This window comes from Melanotaenia boesemani, chromosome 2 (genome assembly GCF_017639745.1).
Source record: "Melanotaenia boesemani isolate fMelBoe1 chromosome 2, fMelBoe1.pri, whole genome shotgun sequence".
Taxonomy (NCBI): domain Eukaryota; kingdom Metazoa; phylum Chordata; class Actinopteri; order Atheriniformes; family Melanotaeniidae; genus Melanotaenia; species Melanotaenia boesemani.
In genome coordinates, this window is record NC_055683.1 from 15,266,016 (window position 1) to 15,283,649 (window position 17,634).

A 17,634-nucleotide genomic window follows, 5' to 3' on the forward strand; every position below is an offset into this window, starting at 1 on the left:
AGTTTGTTTTTGTTTTTTTGCATGGGCTCTTATGAGCTGTGCTTTCAAACGAATGATACATGTGTTTTCTCATCCAGAGATCTACATTCCTTCATAAAATCTCACAACTTTCTCAAAGGACCGAGCCACATCCATTTAGAGGGAGGGATATCATTTGGAGTGGGGGCGTTTAACCTGGTATGTTACACAATATCTTATTCACCGCTTATCCGTATGTTACATATAATCGTGTGTTTATACAGTTCATGGGGTTTTCTTTACTTACAGACACTATCTCTGTTCCCCCCACGGATACTTAAAGTGTTGGAGTTTGCAGGTTTTTCTGGAGACAAGGTGAAATCCATAAAAATTCCCCATACTTATTAACTGACAGCATCATAGATTTTTTCAATATGTTTGTTTTAGGAATATGGTCTATCTCTCCTATGTGATGGAGCAACAGGGATGAACTTGCGCTCCATGCTTTGCGCACTGCTGCTGCTCTGCTACCACACCTTCCTCACATTCGTACTAGGTATTGCTGCATGTGGATGTCTGAAACTGTCTGTAACTGTATTTATTCACGCGGATGTGTGGGATCATTCCTCTGGTTTTATCCCTTCAGGAACAGGTGAAGGAGAGGTGGCTGAGGCTGAAAGACTGCTGAAACCTTTCCGACTCCGCTACCCAAACGTAAGTAGCAACATGAACAACCAATCTCTTGATTAAAAAGCAAAGGCTTCCTCTTTTTGGATGTAAAGATGAAAATTGTTTGTGTGCTTATCCATCCATCCATCCATTTTCTGCCGCTTATCCGGAGTCGGGTCGCGGGGGCAGCTGCCTAAGCAGGGAAACCCAGACTTCCCTCTCCCCGGCCACATTCACCAGTTCATCCGAAGGGATCCCGAGGTGTTCTCAGGCCAGCCGAGAGATGTAGTCCATCCAGCATGTCCTGGGTCTTCCCAGGGGCCTCTTTCCGGTGGGACGTGCCCGGAACACCTCACCAGGGAGGCGTCCAGGAGGCATCCTAACCAGATGCCCGAGCCACCTCATCTGGCTCCTCTTGATGTGGAGGAATAGCGGCTCTACTCTGATCCCCTCCCGGATCACCGAGCTTCTCACCCTATCTCTAAGGGAGAGTCCGGCCACCCTGCGGAGAAAACTCATTTCGGCCGTTTGTATTCGCGATCTTGTTCTTTCGGTCACTACCCAGAGCTCATGACCATAGGTGAGGGTAGGAACGTAGATCGACTGGTAAATCGAGAGCTTTGCCTTTTGGCTCAGCTCCTTCTTCACCACGACAGACCGATGCAGAGTCTGCATCATGCGCCACACCGATCCGCCTGTCGATCTCGCGCTCCATCCCTCTCTCACTCGTGAACAAGACCTCGAGATACGTAAACTTGTTTGTGTGCTTACATCTTGCAAATGTAGCCCCCCAAAATGTGAAAATAGGAACACCTTTAGCACTGTGTTAAACATGTTGAGTGCTTTGCTAGCATGAGAATTTAGCTCATTAGCTTTATAAACTCAGTTGTTTCAGGATCGTCATGTTTCTTCAATCAAACTTTGTCATTTACGTGAGGCTTAAAACTCTGTAATGGGTTTTCCTTTGAAGATAAAATGAATGATTAAAGTTGCTCTACCAGCTAATTTATTGTGATCTGGAGACATGTGCGTCATGTTACTGTGTTGTTGCATCAGTTTTCTCTAAACATGCTAAGTATTATCATTTTTGAAAAGTGTTGTTATACATAAAGACAAAATCAGTGGCTTATAATGCAACCACAGCTCTAAAAGGGAAAAAAGTAGGAACACTGTGTAAATACAGTCAATTATCAACATTGACAATAAGAGATTAGCAATTCCCTGCGTGCTGTTGTTTATATTTCACACAGCATCCCAACTCTTTTGGAATTGGGGTTGTAGATTAACATGGGCATTGGGTTTACGAATATTTAAAAGACTCAAGATGTTTTTTTTTTTTTAATAATACCATATTAAGACTATATCCTTCCACTCGTAGACCACCATTGTTGTAGCATTACTGCAGTGTATTATGGGCTATGTTAATGTCAGCTGGTCAGAGATGCCATGGGGTCTGAGGAAGTAGTGGACGCTACCTTTTACATATTTCTTCAGGATACCAGGGGTGGCGTTTATGTTCTGCCCCACCAGAAGCAGCAGCCTGGGACTTTATATTTGTAGTTACATTTATAAATGATTAAAAAATGTTGTGGTGGTTAAATTGACTTTATTAGTTACTCAACATTGTGGAAGATATTTTTATTTTAGTTTACTGCATTTGTTATTTCTCACTCGGATTACCTCTGTTTAAATATAATAGTAAAGATATTATAATATAGAACAATTTGTATCTTTCATTTAATATAATTTGGTGAAAGAATGGTTGTTTAAGTCAACTGCTACCAGGTCTGTGAGGTTCACTTACACCTAACTCAGTAAAGCTAATTAATAACCTAAAATGTTGTATGTGGTGTAACTCTGATATTATCTTTAGACTGATTAGTCAGTTTTCAAGTTTAGTCATTAGTAAAACAGAAAGATGAGATCAGGTTATTTATGTAGAACATTTTATACAGAATTTGAAGACCTTTTTAATCCCAGTTGAAAATACCTTTCTCTGCTTTTAACTAATCCTAACTGCAGCCATTGAACCTGGTACTCCAGGTTATAATTCACCTCTCCAGCCAATAACTCACTACACCTCCCCATCAACACCACAGGGTGAAATACCTGAACATGGAAGACATACAAACAAAACACTTTTGGTCTGTCGGCAATTTTCTGCCATGCCATCACCCCGGTCCTGTTAACATCTGCAGCTTTGCATGTTTTGGTGATAATATTTTTGTATTCTTAGTATAGCTCTGTTATCTGGGTTTGATAAACTGATAGCGCTTTCTTTTTGCCTTTAATGCCACTCATTCATCTGTTCATTTGGGCTTGTTAGATAGTCCAAGCTGTGCACGAAGTGAATCTATGAAAGTCTGTCTTGAATCAGTCTGGAATAAACAAAGCTGAGCTGCGTTTGTGGAACGACTTGAGGCTTATAGTTCTAATTCGAGTCAGAGCCATTTATGGAAAACCTTGAGAAGTGGGAAAGTAATTGTTTGAGGTGTCTGTGCAACAGCTTTCCTATCAGTGCTAACAATGGAAAGGGTTTACAGTGTATAAGGCTCTGTCCTCCGTCATCAGCAGTTCGGATATCAGTCAAATGTTAAGTTAGCATCATGCTGTGGGGATGCTTTTCTTCAGCAGGCACACGGAAGCTGGTCAGAGTTAAATACAGGGCAACCCTGAAAGCAAAAGACTTAAGACTGGGAAAGAGATTTATCTTCCAGCAAGAAAATGACCCTAAAACAAAGCCTGACCTACAATGGAATGGTTTAGATCTAAGAATATCCATGTGTTGGAATGGCCAAGTCAAAGTCCAGGCCTAAATCCCATAGAGCATGTGTGGCAAGACTTGAAAAATTGCTGTTCGCATATGCTCTTCATCCAATCTGGCTGAGCTTGAGCTATTTTGCAAAGAAGAATGGGCAAAAAATGTTAGTATCAAGATGTGCAAAGCTGGTGGAAACATACCCCAAAAGACTTGCAGCTGTAATTGCAGCGAAAGGTGGCTCTACAAAGTGTTGATGCAGGGGGTCTGAATACAAATGCACACCACATTTTTCAGATTTATATTTGTTTAAAATTTCTGCATTACATTAACTGGGATCTAATATTACACACAACATGTTGCTATAGAATCTTATTACAACAAGCAGCAGCCATGTGCTCTTTCCTATTAGCAGCAGTTATCAAAGAAGGAAGATTGTTGCGTTTCCTGTGGACATTGCTACCAAATTACACTGCGCCTTCTGTCACTTCTTACTTTTACTTCTGGCTACTAAAGGTTTTTACACTTATTAAAATGGTAACTGTCAGGGATGCTGTGATGCCTTCTACCCAGAATGCATTGCTCACATAGAATAATGGCAGACTCAGTCATTCAAAAATGTATGAGGAACCGAAGAAAACTATATACTATAAAAAAACTATAAAAAAAGATAATATTTTATTCTTATAATGGTCTGTTAGGAGTTAGATTCTGTGTCTTACATCTTTTGTAATACAAGTTTATGCTTACAGCCACAGGATCTTAATCAAACAGTGAATACTGTAACTGAATATTTTCGTTTTCATGGTCAATAAGCCATATTTGTTATATAAACATTTATCATGTTAAGATCCTAAAACAGGCGTGTGCAACCTGCAAGAGGATCTTTGGACCTCCTGCAATAGCTCCTGACAACATCGGCTAAAAATCGTAAAGAAGCAACTAATATTTTTAAATATAAATATAATAACAAATGCAGTTTTTTTTTCGTTTAATAATGGCATTAAATTTCCACAACATGAGACAAAAAGTACCAGTAATATATTTATAGGTTGCTAATTATAGTTGGTTTTTAAATAACTTTCTACAAATATGTCTATCCTCTTTTTGCTAAAGTTTTATATTTTTTTTTATTTTAAAACCTAAAAATGGAAAAAAAGAAAAAAAGTGTGGTCCTTCAAATATTATAACAAATTTCCCATAGCAGATATTTATCAAAAATGATGGTCTTTTTTTAAAAAAGGTCATGTAACATTTGCGCTCTAAACGAGTTTTGTTTAGCTCGGCTGGGGGCAAAAAGGGCTCCTTGGCTTGTAAAGGTTGCAGACCTGTGTCCTAGAACAAAGAAAAAAAAGAAGTTGGATGGCGACATGGTTAAACTTTGACCTACTTGGCTTGCCATAGTTGTAGTTTTTCATGCAGTGAAGATTTACTGTGTACAAACTGCATAATCACCTGATTGCTTTGGATGGTGTGTGAGCACAGTTTATCAGAACTTTTTTAACTTTCGACTGCAACAGGAATAAAATCCATTTTGTTAATGATTGTAATTGTACTCGATGATGTAAATTCTCCCTCCTCTTTTGTCAGCTCCTGTCTTTTTTATTTTTCATCTTAATGCTCCATAAACTCATTGCTCTCCTCCTCCATCTACTAATTCTTTCTTGCCTTTCATCGACACTCACGCAGGCCACCTTTACTCAGTCCCTCCTGCACACAGGATCCTTTTTACTTCCCACACACCTTCATGCTATCACTCCTGCAGCTCCACCTGACTCATATTCTTGTAAATTCCCAATCCCTGTATTCACTCCACCTTTTACTCACAGGCCAGCCCATCCCAAAGAGCAAACCTAAAGCTCTGACACACTGTGTACTGAAGTAAAATAGAAATGTCTCAGTAAACACAGTCAAGAATGTTTGTCATGTTTTTCAGAGACTAAACTGGTGGCCTGATATTTTATTAATGATGCTTGTCCCTCTGTCTAGGGCGCAATATTCCTCTTTTTTGCTGGCAGAATTGAAGAGATCAAAGGAAACATTGATGAGGTGTGTTTTTAAAAAATGTTTTACTACTTGCTCGGTCTGTTTTAATACAGCACAACATTTAATGCACTGGGCCTCAAATTCAGCATCACTGTTGCGTCATCATTGTTCTGCCATGTTGTACCTTTTCGCCGCAGGCAGTGGCACTCTTTGAAGATGGCTGCAAGGCTCAACAAACATGGAAGCAGTTTCACCACATGTGCTACTGGGAGCTGATGTGGTGCTTCACCTATAAGCGTGCATGGAAGATGGCGTACTTCTATGCAGACCTGCTGAGCCAGGAGAGCTGCTGGTCCAAGGTACAGAGCAGAATTAGGAAGATCTGAATGTATTTTTAAAGTTGAATAAATACTTTCTACTGCTATGTTTCTCTGCCAGGCCATGTATGTGTACATGAAAGCTGCTTATCTCAGCATGCTGCCTGAGGATGAGGCCAGGCCTTTCGGGGAGAATGAGGTTGAACTCTTCAGGTATATTTGCTGCATGGGTCTACTTACTATTTTTTCATCTCTATTTATCTGTGTATGTTCACATAAATACAGTATTTGAAAATTAAGTGTCTGTTATTTTTCATGGTGTTTGGAGCTGGAACCCAAATGTTAGAGTTGATGTGAAGTAAGCTTGATGAAAATGGGCAAGAAGTGTGCATGTGCACACTTACTGAAAGCTCTTATGTTTGTCTGCCTGTAAAACTGCTCTACCTTGTGCAGCTTCTAATTAAGCCAAGTCCAGTCAGTTTGAAAGAAGATTTAGGGAAATCTATATATTTTATCAGCACAGAGAATCACAACTGAAAAGTACATTTTTTATGAAAAAGAAAAATATTCAGATGTTGCATTTAAGGCGGAAAAGAGAGAAATTCAGCTCCACAAGGTAAAAGTGGGAGATAATCTTAGCATATTACCTTTTATTAACTGTTTAACATATTGTTTGGGTGTAAACATAAAGGTCCTTTAATCCCTCTTAATCTGGTTGCTATTAAAACATGTGACTTGTTGAAAATGTACATATTTACTGTTTTGCCATCACTTTTTGGCTTAACTTTGTATTAGGACTTAATTTGTTAGGACTAATTCAATCAACACACCAGAAGAACACACTTGTAACACAACAAAATGAAACATAGACGCATAGACTACTGAGAACCAGAGGCATGTAACTGATGACTATAGTTGTATATTAACATCAGAAATATGACAGAAACCAGCCGGTATTATAACGAGTGATGATGATTGGGTTATTATGTAGAATGGCTGCTTGTCTAGATGCACAAATGTTTGCATTTTACGCTTTTATAATGTGTTACTTTTCTGTTTACAGTTGATCGCTTTGCCCCAACAAAGTCAAGAGTCTGTTTTAATTTCCATATTTATCTTTATTCTTCTCCTGTGTCTTTAGGCAAGTGCCCACTCTCAAACAGAAGATAGCAGGGAAGTCTCCTCCAACAGAGAAGTTTGCTATTCGTAAAGCCAGACGCTACAAGGCCCCCCGCCCAGTCAGGCTGCCAGTACCAGTACTGGTAAATCACTCTCACATGAGCACAACTGGATTTACACTTGGCCTCTCAGAGCCTTCTAACAGTATTGACTGGTTCGTTACAGGAGATGATGTACATGTGGAACGGTTTCAGTATGATCAGCAGACAACCAGAGCTGACTGAAGGCATGATGCAGACTTTGGTGGAGGCAGAGCGCACTCTGCTGGAAGCCCCTGGTAATGTAGCTCCTCCAACACCATCATCAATAAACCCATCTCCCAGTGTTGCCAGTTAGTCAAGTTTTCCAGCCCAAAAATCTGTTAAAAACCACAACATACAAAAAACCAGTACTATGCACCAAGCAATTTAACAGCATGTTAAAATCTAATAACAACCAGCCACCACAGCAAAGTCTGATCTAGTGAGGGTTTGCAGATTGGATGTAGGCTTTGTGACAACTACCTACTCCTCTTTTCATTGTCACAGAATACAGACTACAATCAGTGCACACACACAAATATGCAATGGGTAGGCTACTTCTACATCATTTCAAATAATTATTTATATATTTACAAGGCTCAGTTTGAATTCTTACCTTTATGCAGACCATAGGCTTCTGTTTCATCATTCTTTCATGGCGCCATCCACAATTTAAGGACACTGTTGCTTTCCCTTTGTTTTCTGTAACTTTTGTTTTAGATTTTGCCCACTTCTGAATTTTTCTCGCTAGATCTGTTACTACAGTTTCACTTGCTGCTAAAACTAGCATCAGTGTCACTGGTCTCTGTTGTCAGCGCACTGGCAGGTGACAATAGCCAATCAGTGACAATAACTGATCAGCACGCAGACAGGTCAGGGGGCGTTGCTATGACATAATAATGAGGAATGACTGGTTGAAATGTGTTTCAATAAAGTTAAATTAAACCGTCAAACTTACCCCAAACCCACCCAAAGCAAAATTTTTCCTGCAAAAGCAGAAACAAAACTGCCCAATCTGGCAACACTGCCATCTTCATTAAGTGTGAAGTATCGAGCCATCCCTCATTTCTTTGTTTGGCTTCCAAGCAGCTTTTAATATTTTAAAGTGGTTTTGAGAAATAGTTTCCAGACTTTCTGAAGGTTTTCAAAATTTTTCTTTGGACATTTGCCTTTTTTAAAATGATTTTTAGTCTAATCTGACCCTTTTAAGGCATTTTCTTTACAGAGCTATGAATTATTAAAGCATTAAAAAGGTTCATAACTCAGGAGATGAATCAGCATTGTGTCTACACATAGACAAGAACCAGCTTTATGTTGGGTCTTTAGGTGCTTTATGACTAGCAGCCTGTTGCAAAGAAAAATCTATTCTCCCATTTCTTTACTAGCAAAACATGGCAAACAATTTGATGAACATAAAATAGTATTTTTTGTAGCAACAAGGGGATTCCTAAAGAGCTGTTGGCTGAAACTTGGCATATCTCCGCATGGTGTGCAGTGTGTCCTTAAAACATATGAGGAAACAGAACAAGTGGAGGATAAAAGAAGTGGCCTAAAAATCTATCTACAGCAGACCATCAGTATCTGAGTGATGTTTTTACATAAGAACAAATCCAGCAAAGACCTGATACAGGACCTCCAGAGATCAGCTGATCCATCTAATGTTGACTGAAGCTTCATCAGAAATGGTCTCCATGAAAGGGTGGGTGTCAAGAATTCTTAAGGAAGGGAAACAATGAATCTACTCCAGAACTGTGCCCCAATATCACTAATGCAGTGTGGGATGATCTGGACAAAGAGCAGAGCAAAAGGCGAAAAACATCAGAAGAAGAACTTTGGAAAGTCTTTCAAGAAGCCTGGAGAACTATTTCTGAGGGCAACTTAAAAGAAAGTTTTTCTATCATCATAATTTTAATTTTTCTTTCAGTATATGATATAAAGAAACAGGTGTAGCTCAAGACTTGAGACAACTGACAGTATCTTTTCCAACCCTTACAGAAAATGAGTATAAAACCGATGACCGCTGTCTGATCCACATGTTGAAGGCTCTTTGTTTCAAGAACCAAGGTCTCCTCCAGGCTGCTGAGGAATGCTTTAACAAAGTGTGTTCAAGGTGAGAACAGACACAACAAAACCATATAACAAGTTAATTGTGTTGGGCAGCTTGTAAATGTCTTGCCTCATGTATCTCTGTGTGTGCTCAGTGAAAAGAAGATCCGGTTTGACCACTACCTGGTGCCCAACTCTCTGGTGGAGCTCAGTCTGCTTTACATAGACCAAGGCAGGAGAGATGAAGCTGTTAAAATACTGCACAAGGCCAAGTAAGTTTCACACAAACACTCATTCAGAGAGAACACATTCATTTTCCCCTGAAACCAACAAATATTAGCTCTATGTCTTTTTCATGGCTCACTTGGCCTTCCAGCAGATCCGAAACACATGCAAAAATTTGGGCCCCCCTGGTCACATATTCTGTGTGTGAACAGAAAAATGAGTAGATTATGGACCGAAAGGAAAGATGCACCCTGCAGAGTCAGGGATGAAGTTTAAGTCATCATTGCTACATAATTCAAAACAAGCATTACTAAAAACTTTGTCCTAACCATATATATATATATATATATATATATATATACACACACTATATATATACACACACTTAGATGCCACATTGGTCCATACATTGGTCCGTCAACTGTGCCGCCATATTGGTCCTGGCAAGTTATCAAGACGCCTGGATCTCCTGCAGTTTAGGGCTGAACAAACCGTGACACTCTTAACATGATCACCAGGAACTGCTGCAATGCATTTCTTAAAAACCTTAAAGTGGTTGTATTTTAGGTTTTTGCAGTATGCTGTTTCAGAATACTGTGTAAAATCTACATTCTGTTTTTTGTATAACTATATCATGATAAAATAGATCTACTTATAGATGCATTCATGTATAAATAAATTAGGTATAATTAATATATAATAAATTAGGCTTTACTTTATTTATGGATGCCTTTAAATTATGCAGAAATGTGAATTTATTTTATTTTCGATATTATAAGATAAAGACATTTCATGATTTTATTTCTTCCCTATCAAATTAACTTAATTTCTTAACACATCATTTTGACATTTTAGGCCTTCAACACATTAAAACCTGCCAGAGCTTCTTTTTCTTCTCAAAACAATTCAAAGACATTCTGACTGCGGATATTATGTTATGGAGCTTTTCTGGTGTAATTAAATCCCATTTTTCCTACAAACTGGTTGAAAGTTAGTGACAGTGCCGTGCTGGTTGGAGTGTTCAAATCGCTGTTGTGAGTCCTGTTAGAACTCCAAAGAATGAGTCAGCTGTACTTAAGCAGGGTTTATTAAGCCAACCGAACTTTACAGTTTGTCCCTTATGCACACTGGAGGTCATTGGCTGTGGTTCTAAAACAGAAATAACATAATATCAGCACCTAACTAATCATACAAACACAGGTGCAGTTGCGGCATAAAGGCACAAATAAGCAGTTTCCTACATGAACACACAGCTGCATGGGTAGTCTAGGCTCCGCCCCTTAAAGGGCCAGAATGTCAGTCCTTTAGGCAGCCTTTTCTACAGCCGCCCCCATATTCGCCTGTGAATATGAACAACTAAAAGGGCTGGCTAAAGGGGTGATTAATTGTCCTTAGGCAAGGCAGGCAGGCTTAAAAGTCTAGCCACTGGACGGACGTAGGTTCTCTCCTTTACAATCACTTCAACTGATCTGATCTGCGTGTCTGGTCCAGAGAAAACCTGAGAGACTTTACCCACAGGCCACAGGGCCCGCGGTAGCTGGTTGTCCACAAATTTCTGGCGGGCTTGGAGTCCAGGCAGGTAGTACCTCAGGAAATGTTGCCAGAAATGGTCAGCCAGGATTTGGCTATGCCTCTATCTTCTTTGTCCGAGAGTGTCTGGGCCCTCATAGACAACTTGGGGCAGTGAGGCATCCCGCCGCCCCATGAGGAGACGGTTGGGTGTAACGGGGTCAGGATCCGCTACTTCTGATGAGGTGTAGCCTAGGGGTTTGGAATTGAGCATCCCCCTCAATCTCAGAACGGTAATTAACACCTCCTTAGTGACTGTTTGGGCACCAATAGTGACACAAAGAGCCGTCTTCAGTGACCGAATTTCCCGCTCCCAGCACCCTCCGAAGTGTGGGGATCCAGGGGGGTTGAAGGCAAACTGGATTTGCTGGCAAGCAAGCTGTTCTTTGAGTTTTGGGTGAAGTTCTTGGAATGTCTCCTGTAGCTCGCGTTCTCCTCCCCGAAAGTTTGTCCCCTGGTCACAGAGAATCTCCTTGGCTTTCCCGCGCCTAGCTATAAAGCGTCTTAGGGCCATCAGAAACGCATCTGTGTCCATCCTGGGGATCAGGTCAAGATGAACTGCTCGGGTAGTGAGACACTTAAACAATATTCCCCACCTTTTTTCATTCCTGCGTCCAATCTTGACTGTGTATGGTCCAAAGCAGTCTACACCTGTGGAATAGAATGCCGGCTTGAAGAGGCGCAGTCTGGCTGAAGGGAGGTCTGCCATCCGGGGTGGATTTGGGTGACCTTTCCACTTCCTGCACTCAGCACAGGATCTTTGATGGCGGTGTACTGCTTCCCTTCCACGTATTACCCAGTATCTCCATCTGATCTCAGCGAACACCCTTTCTGGTGGAGGGAATGAATGAGGAGTCGGGTCAGAGTGTGTCTGGTATCAAGAACAATCGGGTGCACCTCATCTCCAGCCAGAACAGGATTACGTCGAAGACGGCCTCCAACTCGGATAAGCTCTGTTTTCTCATCAAACTCAGGTGCAAGTAGAAGAAGGCGACTGGATTTGGCAATTGGTTTGCCAGCCTTGAACTGGGTGACTTCTTCCGGGAATGACTCGCTTTGGGCTTGTTGTAGGTCTGAGATCTGAGGTCTGGAGGAAGATGGTCGATGACACTTGCCTTGTTGCTTGCCCACTGCCTCAGTTCGAATCCCCCATCAGCCAGAAGGTGGCGGAGTTTGTCAACAAGGCTGTTGGCGGCTACAGGGCATGTGAGACTCTGCAAACAATTGTCCACATAGAAGGATTTGTTGATGACAACCCACACGTCTTCTCCTGGCTGACTGTGGTCTGTGACATGTTTCTGCAGAGCAAACGTTGTGCAGCAAGGGCTGCAAGTAGTTCCAAAAGGAAGTACTTGCCACTCGTAAACAGCAGGGGGTTTGTCTCTCTTCATGTCCCGCCACACAAACCGTAGCAGTGGTCGATCTGCCGGTAGGAGCGTCACTTAGTGGAACATACCCCGTATGTCACCCCTGAAAGCCACAGCATGCTCCCTGAAGCGTAGCAGCACAGTTAGCAGGGGAGGGCCGAGAGTGGGACCTGGTGAAAGGAGCTGGTTGAGGTTATGGCCTTGGTATTGGAATGAGTAGTTGTACACTACCTGTTGTGAATTCTCCAAGTGACGGACTTGTGTTTATTTTGAAGGAAGCGGTTTACGTTGCATTAGTTTGAGTAGTTCCGCTTCCGGTTCGGCACGTAATTCTTACGATGCGTTCAGCGCCTTAATGCAGTCCTTGACAACGTAAGTTATGTTCATATCTGGAGAAAGTAGAGTATGAATATGACCTGTTATAATTACTAATGTTGTTTAGTCTGTTATATGTTTACACTCGGGTGTATGTGAGATTACCGCCGATGTTATGTTGTGGATTAGCCGTTAGCCATGTACAGTAGTAGCTAACTTCCGGTTCTGCGCACTACGTTACGGTTTATGTTGTAATGATGTCAATCAGTCAATAATCTCGAATGTGATAAGGAATTGTGACCAATACGTCCCCTTTCTGTTACATTCCAGAAACTGCCTAAAACAGCCTACACTGTTTATCCTGCCTGCTCATGATTATAATGTTGTATCTGGCTGCTCTCAAGTAAAGAGTCAAAACTCCTTGGATGACGTGTCAGCTTTCTCACCGAAGCCCTGCATCGGTCAGTCACCCTTTCTGAGTCAGCAACCGGGGGTCGTAACTTCCCCACACAGTGGTCCTTCGAGCCGGATACTGCCTGCTGCAGAACATGTCATCAGAGGAGGACGTGACACGACTCCCACAGACTAATATTATAGAGCAGCATGCTAGACAGCGCCGCACGCCCAGGCATCTGGAAGACTACGTCCTCGCCTACCATCAGCGTGGAGCCGCCCTTTCCTCCCAGCCCAGCAACGGAGGGCATGAGGAGCAGAGAGGAGCAACCGCCACAGCAGACAGTAGGCGAGCGGACGCTGGTCCCCATCTTGAGGACAACAGGCCTTCAAACTACTGCAGCCCCGCCGATCCACTGAGCTCTGCATCACTCAGGCAACTGGCGGCAACCATCTCTAGGAGTGAGGAGGAGGAGAAAGCTAAAATGGCTCGTGTCGCCCACCAGCTCCGCCAGTACGAATACCGACAACGCCGCCGCCAGGAGCTACTAGAGCACATCAACACGTTCCTGCAGGATGAAGAGGAAGAGTACGAAGGGAGAATGGAGGAGGATCAGGCCGTGAAAGGCACAACACCCCCTGCCATATTACGGCCGCCCCAATGTCCTCCCTCGCCCGCACACTCAGCCGAGCGCCCACCGCCAGCGGACAATCGCGTGCACCAGAAGCACCCCACAGAACTACACGCCTCAGCGAACGAGACAATCATCGGAAAGGTGGAGACTGCTCTGAGAGACTCCCCCCCTGTAACTGCCGGCAACGCCACAGATTCGGCATTTATGCCAATACATCCGTGTCCCCCAACACGAACGGAATCCCCTTATTCCAGCATCTCATATGGCGTGGTGACGCCAACCCCGTTCTCGCCACAGCTTATCAAGCCAACTCCCGTACCCTCACGGGCAACCAGACCATACGAGTGGGAGGACAGACCCTCCCCGGGGAGCCTATACCAGCCAGGCGGGGCCGTCAATGCTCTGCCGTACACCGACATTGCCCGACAACACAGGGCACCACTGTCAGGGGGTTATCCACTACCCGACTTCACCCATATCCAGGGCCCAGCTATGCAGCTCCCACCAGCTCCGCTCATGGCTAACCCCCGAGCGGCGGGCACCACACAGTACCCCGCCAGTGCACCCGGGGCATCGCCCCACATCAGCCTGCAAACACGCTCCCTATACGGCGTCCCCAAGCCAAAGATCCCAGACTTCACCGTGGACAGTGAGAAAGAGTTCGCTAACCTGAAGTTAGCCATGGACAATTTACTTGAGCCCTACCCAGAACTGACTGAGAAATATAAATACCACGTGCTGCTTGAACACCTTAAGCTCCCAGAGGCGCAAATGATTGGCCAGGCCTGCAGACATGACTCACGCCCATACACAGCCACCATGCACGCACTACAGCTGCAGTATGGCCAGCCACACCAGCTAGCCCAGAGCGAGATAGCAGCCATCCTCACCGCACCTGACGTGAGGTCGGGCGATGCACGCACCTTCCAAAGCTTCGCCCTCAGAGTCCACCTCCTGGTCAGCATGCTGTTGTCACTGGAGGGGCCTCAGGGGGTGGAACTCAGCTGCTGCTCACACGTCGACCGCCTGCTCAGTAAGCTCCCCAAATATCATCGAGATGGGTTCATCGACTACCTACAGCAGCAGGGCAAGCTCAACACCGTGAGCCTCAACCCCTACAACTTACGAGACCTGAATAACTGGCTTCAGAGTAAAGCTCAGCAACAGCGGCTGTCCGACAGATTAGTACAGCGTTATCAGCCCGAAAGACCCCCCAGCAGCGGGAGGGAAAGAGCCCCCGTAAAGAGCAAAGGTCAGAGCGTAGCCGTGTATCATGGTGGGGAGCCCGATCAGCTGAGCGGCCCAGGTAAAGAAGCAGCAGCCGGCCACAAGCGGCCATCGAAGGTGCATTGCATTTTCTGCGGCAGCAAAGAACATTATATCAGCCGCTGCCCCAACATTAAGGCGCAACCAGTGGCAGAGCTGGAGCGGTGGATATTGGAAGGGAGACGCTGCTGGAAATGCGCACGCACCCACTCATCCGAATCTTGTGATCTCAAGAAGCCCTGTAGCGACTGCGGTGAGATCCACCTACAAGTACTGCACAACGTCGCTCGGCGACGTCCCACCGAACAAAGGCCACAGGCACCCGAGAGCCGCATCTATCTGACGCCCAGTATAACCTCTAGTAAGGTGTTCCTAAAGGTAGTTCCCGTCCAGCTACACAGCGGCTCTAGCTCCATGGAAACGTACGCCATACTGGATGATGGGGCACAGCGAACTATGATACTACCCGCAGCAGTACAGCAGCTTCGGTTGGAGGGTGAGCAGGAGACCCTCACCCTACGCACCATACGGACAGACGTCACACACCTGCGAGGGTCAAGGGTCGACTTTCAAATCTCCCCCAGAGATAGACCACGGAGGCGGTTTAGGGTGCAGGGGGCGTATACTGCCGCAGGCCTAGATCTAGTGGAACAGACCTACCCCGTGCAGCTGTTACAGAAACGATACCCCCATCTACGCAGCGTACCACTAGTATCATTCACAAGAGTACGCCCCTTAGTGCTGCTCGGCTCAGATCATGCGCACCTCATTACCGCCACGGGATCAACCCGTAAGGGTCCGGGCGGGCCCATAGCCATCCGCACAGCTCTGGGATGGGCTTTGCAAGGAGCTGGGAGGTGTACATCGGAGCCAACCTCAGAGACACAGTGTCTGTTCGCCGCACAGGCCAGCCCCGATGACTTGCTGCACCAGAACGTCGAGAGGCTGTGGCAATGGGACATTTTGCCCTTTCGAAATGAAAAACTGGTTGTTCGCTCACGAGAGGACAAGGACGCCATGGATATGCTGGAGACAAAGACCCAGCGACTACCAGCAGGGGGGGTCCGACGGTACGCCACCCCCCTCCTGCGTAGGTTGGAAGCGCCCAGGCTCAACAGCAGTGTACACTCAGTCATGGCTCACCTCCGGGCCACCGAAAGGCGCCTCGCGAGGGACCCGGCGACAGCTACAATCTACTCAGCTGAAATCACCAAACTTGTCCAAGCAGGATACGTCAGGAAACTCCAAACGAAGGAGGTAGAGCAGTCGGCGGAGGCATGGTATATTCCCCATCACCTTGTGAGCCACAACAACAAGTCACGCCTGGTCTTCAACTGCTCGTTCAGGCATCAGAACACCTCCCTGAATGAACAACTGCTGCCCGGGCCTGCGTTGGGACCATCGCTAGTTGGTGTCCTCATCCGGTTCAGACAGCATCGGATTGCAGTAAGCGGGGACATCCGAGCGATGTTCCACCAAATTCACCTCGCGAGCTTCCCGACGGCATCGGCAGCCAAGCAGCAGGTCGACCAGCTGCGCACCGTGTTAGCAGATGGCGGATTCGACCTCAGGCAGTGGGCCAGCAACCAACCAGCGGTGGTGGCACACCTCCCCACCGACGCTAGATCATCGGCGACAGAGCGGTGGTTCAGCCAGAGCCGCACCGACCCGCTCGAACCCACGTTGGGCCTGAGATGGAACTGTGCCACCGACACGCTTGGCTACCAGTACCGAGCTATCGAGTACCCGGCACTGACGATGAGGACCGCCTACCAGGTACTAGCCAGCCAATATGACCCCCTAGGGTTCGTGGTGCCATACACCACCCGGGCCAAGGTGCTAATCCAACAGCTCTGGCACAAACAGCGCGGTTGGGACGACCCGGACTTACCTCTAGCCCTCCAAGCAGCCTGGCGGACCTGGGAAAGCGAGCTGGCGCACCTTCGATCCGTGTCCATCCCCCGCTGCTACTCGCCACTTCCTGCTGAAGGTTTGGACGCAAGATATGATCTCCATATCTTCTGCGACGCCTCGGAGCGAGCATATGGAGCGGTGGCGTATCTCGCCGTGAACATCGGGGACAACATCCACGTCTCCTTCGTGATGGCCAGGTCCAGGGTCGCCCCAAAACGGCAGCAGTCCATACCCCGCCTAGAACTCTGCGCAGCCCTCGCCGGTGCCCAGCTGTTTAAGCTCATCGAGACCGAGCTAACACTTACCATTCGACATGTGACATTGTGGTCTGACTCCACCACGGTGCTGGACTGGCTCCAGTCAGCGTCCTGCCGATACAAGGTGTTTGTTGGGACACGCGTGGCGGAGATCCAAGAGTTAACCGATCAGCAAGCCTGGCGGTATGTTGACAGTCTGAACAACCCGGCGGACGACATAACCAGAGGGAAGCCGCTACAGGAGCTAGCAGGGCCGGGTCGCTGGAGTCAAGGGCCAGCGTTCCTAAAACAGAGTGAGGAGCACTGGCCGAAGAGACCCCACTCAAATCCAGCACTGAGCTCCTCAGAACTGAGAAGTACTGCTTCCTGCCACTTCCTGGCTGCGGAGTCCAACGAGGAGTTACCCGACGCCGCTGAGTACAACACTTGGAAGGAGCTGGTGGAAGCAATGCGGCAGGCGCACGGGGCGGCGGCAGAGGACCCCACGCGCCAACTTCTCAGTCACAGAGAGGCGGAGGTCCTGCTGTTGAGGGGGTGCCAGCGCCAGAGTTTCCCAGGTGAAATTGCTGCCCTCGCGGCACAGAGACCCATACCAAGCAACAGCCGTTTGCTCAACCTTGCCCCAGAGTGGGACACCGAGACAGGTCTCATTCGGGTGGGAGGGAGACTGCGCAGGCTGCGCGACCCCAACATCGGGGAGATCCACCCGATTGTACTAGACCCTAAGACTTCGGCCGTCAAGCTCCTCATTAAAGACATG

The 17,634-nt window shown here is 45.9% G+C and overlaps 1 protein-coding gene across 1 annotated transcript in view; it reads left to right on the forward strand.

Moving 5' to 3' along the window:
• Positions 1 to 17,634, forward strand: part of zgc:158403 (tetratricopeptide repeat protein 39A) — a 30,867-nt gene that overhangs the window by 5,828 nt on the left and 7,405 nt on the right. The window contains exons 7-17 of the mRNA XM_041997013.1: positions 78 to 177; positions 268 to 333; positions 406 to 514; positions 605 to 672; positions 5,375 to 5,434; positions 5,569 to 5,730; positions 5,810 to 5,901; positions 6,830 to 6,950; positions 7,033 to 7,144; positions 8,883 to 8,997; positions 9,089 to 9,205. Of these exons, the coding sequence (XP_041852947.1) occupies positions 78 to 177; positions 268 to 333; positions 406 to 514; positions 605 to 672; positions 5,375 to 5,434; positions 5,569 to 5,730; positions 5,810 to 5,901; positions 6,830 to 6,950; positions 7,033 to 7,144; positions 8,883 to 8,997; positions 9,089 to 9,205 (1,122 nt within the window). The remainder of the gene's footprint in view (positions 1 to 77; positions 178 to 267; positions 334 to 405; positions 515 to 604; positions 673 to 5,374; positions 5,435 to 5,568; positions 5,731 to 5,809; positions 5,902 to 6,829; positions 6,951 to 7,032; positions 7,145 to 8,882; positions 8,998 to 9,088; positions 9,206 to 17,634) is intronic.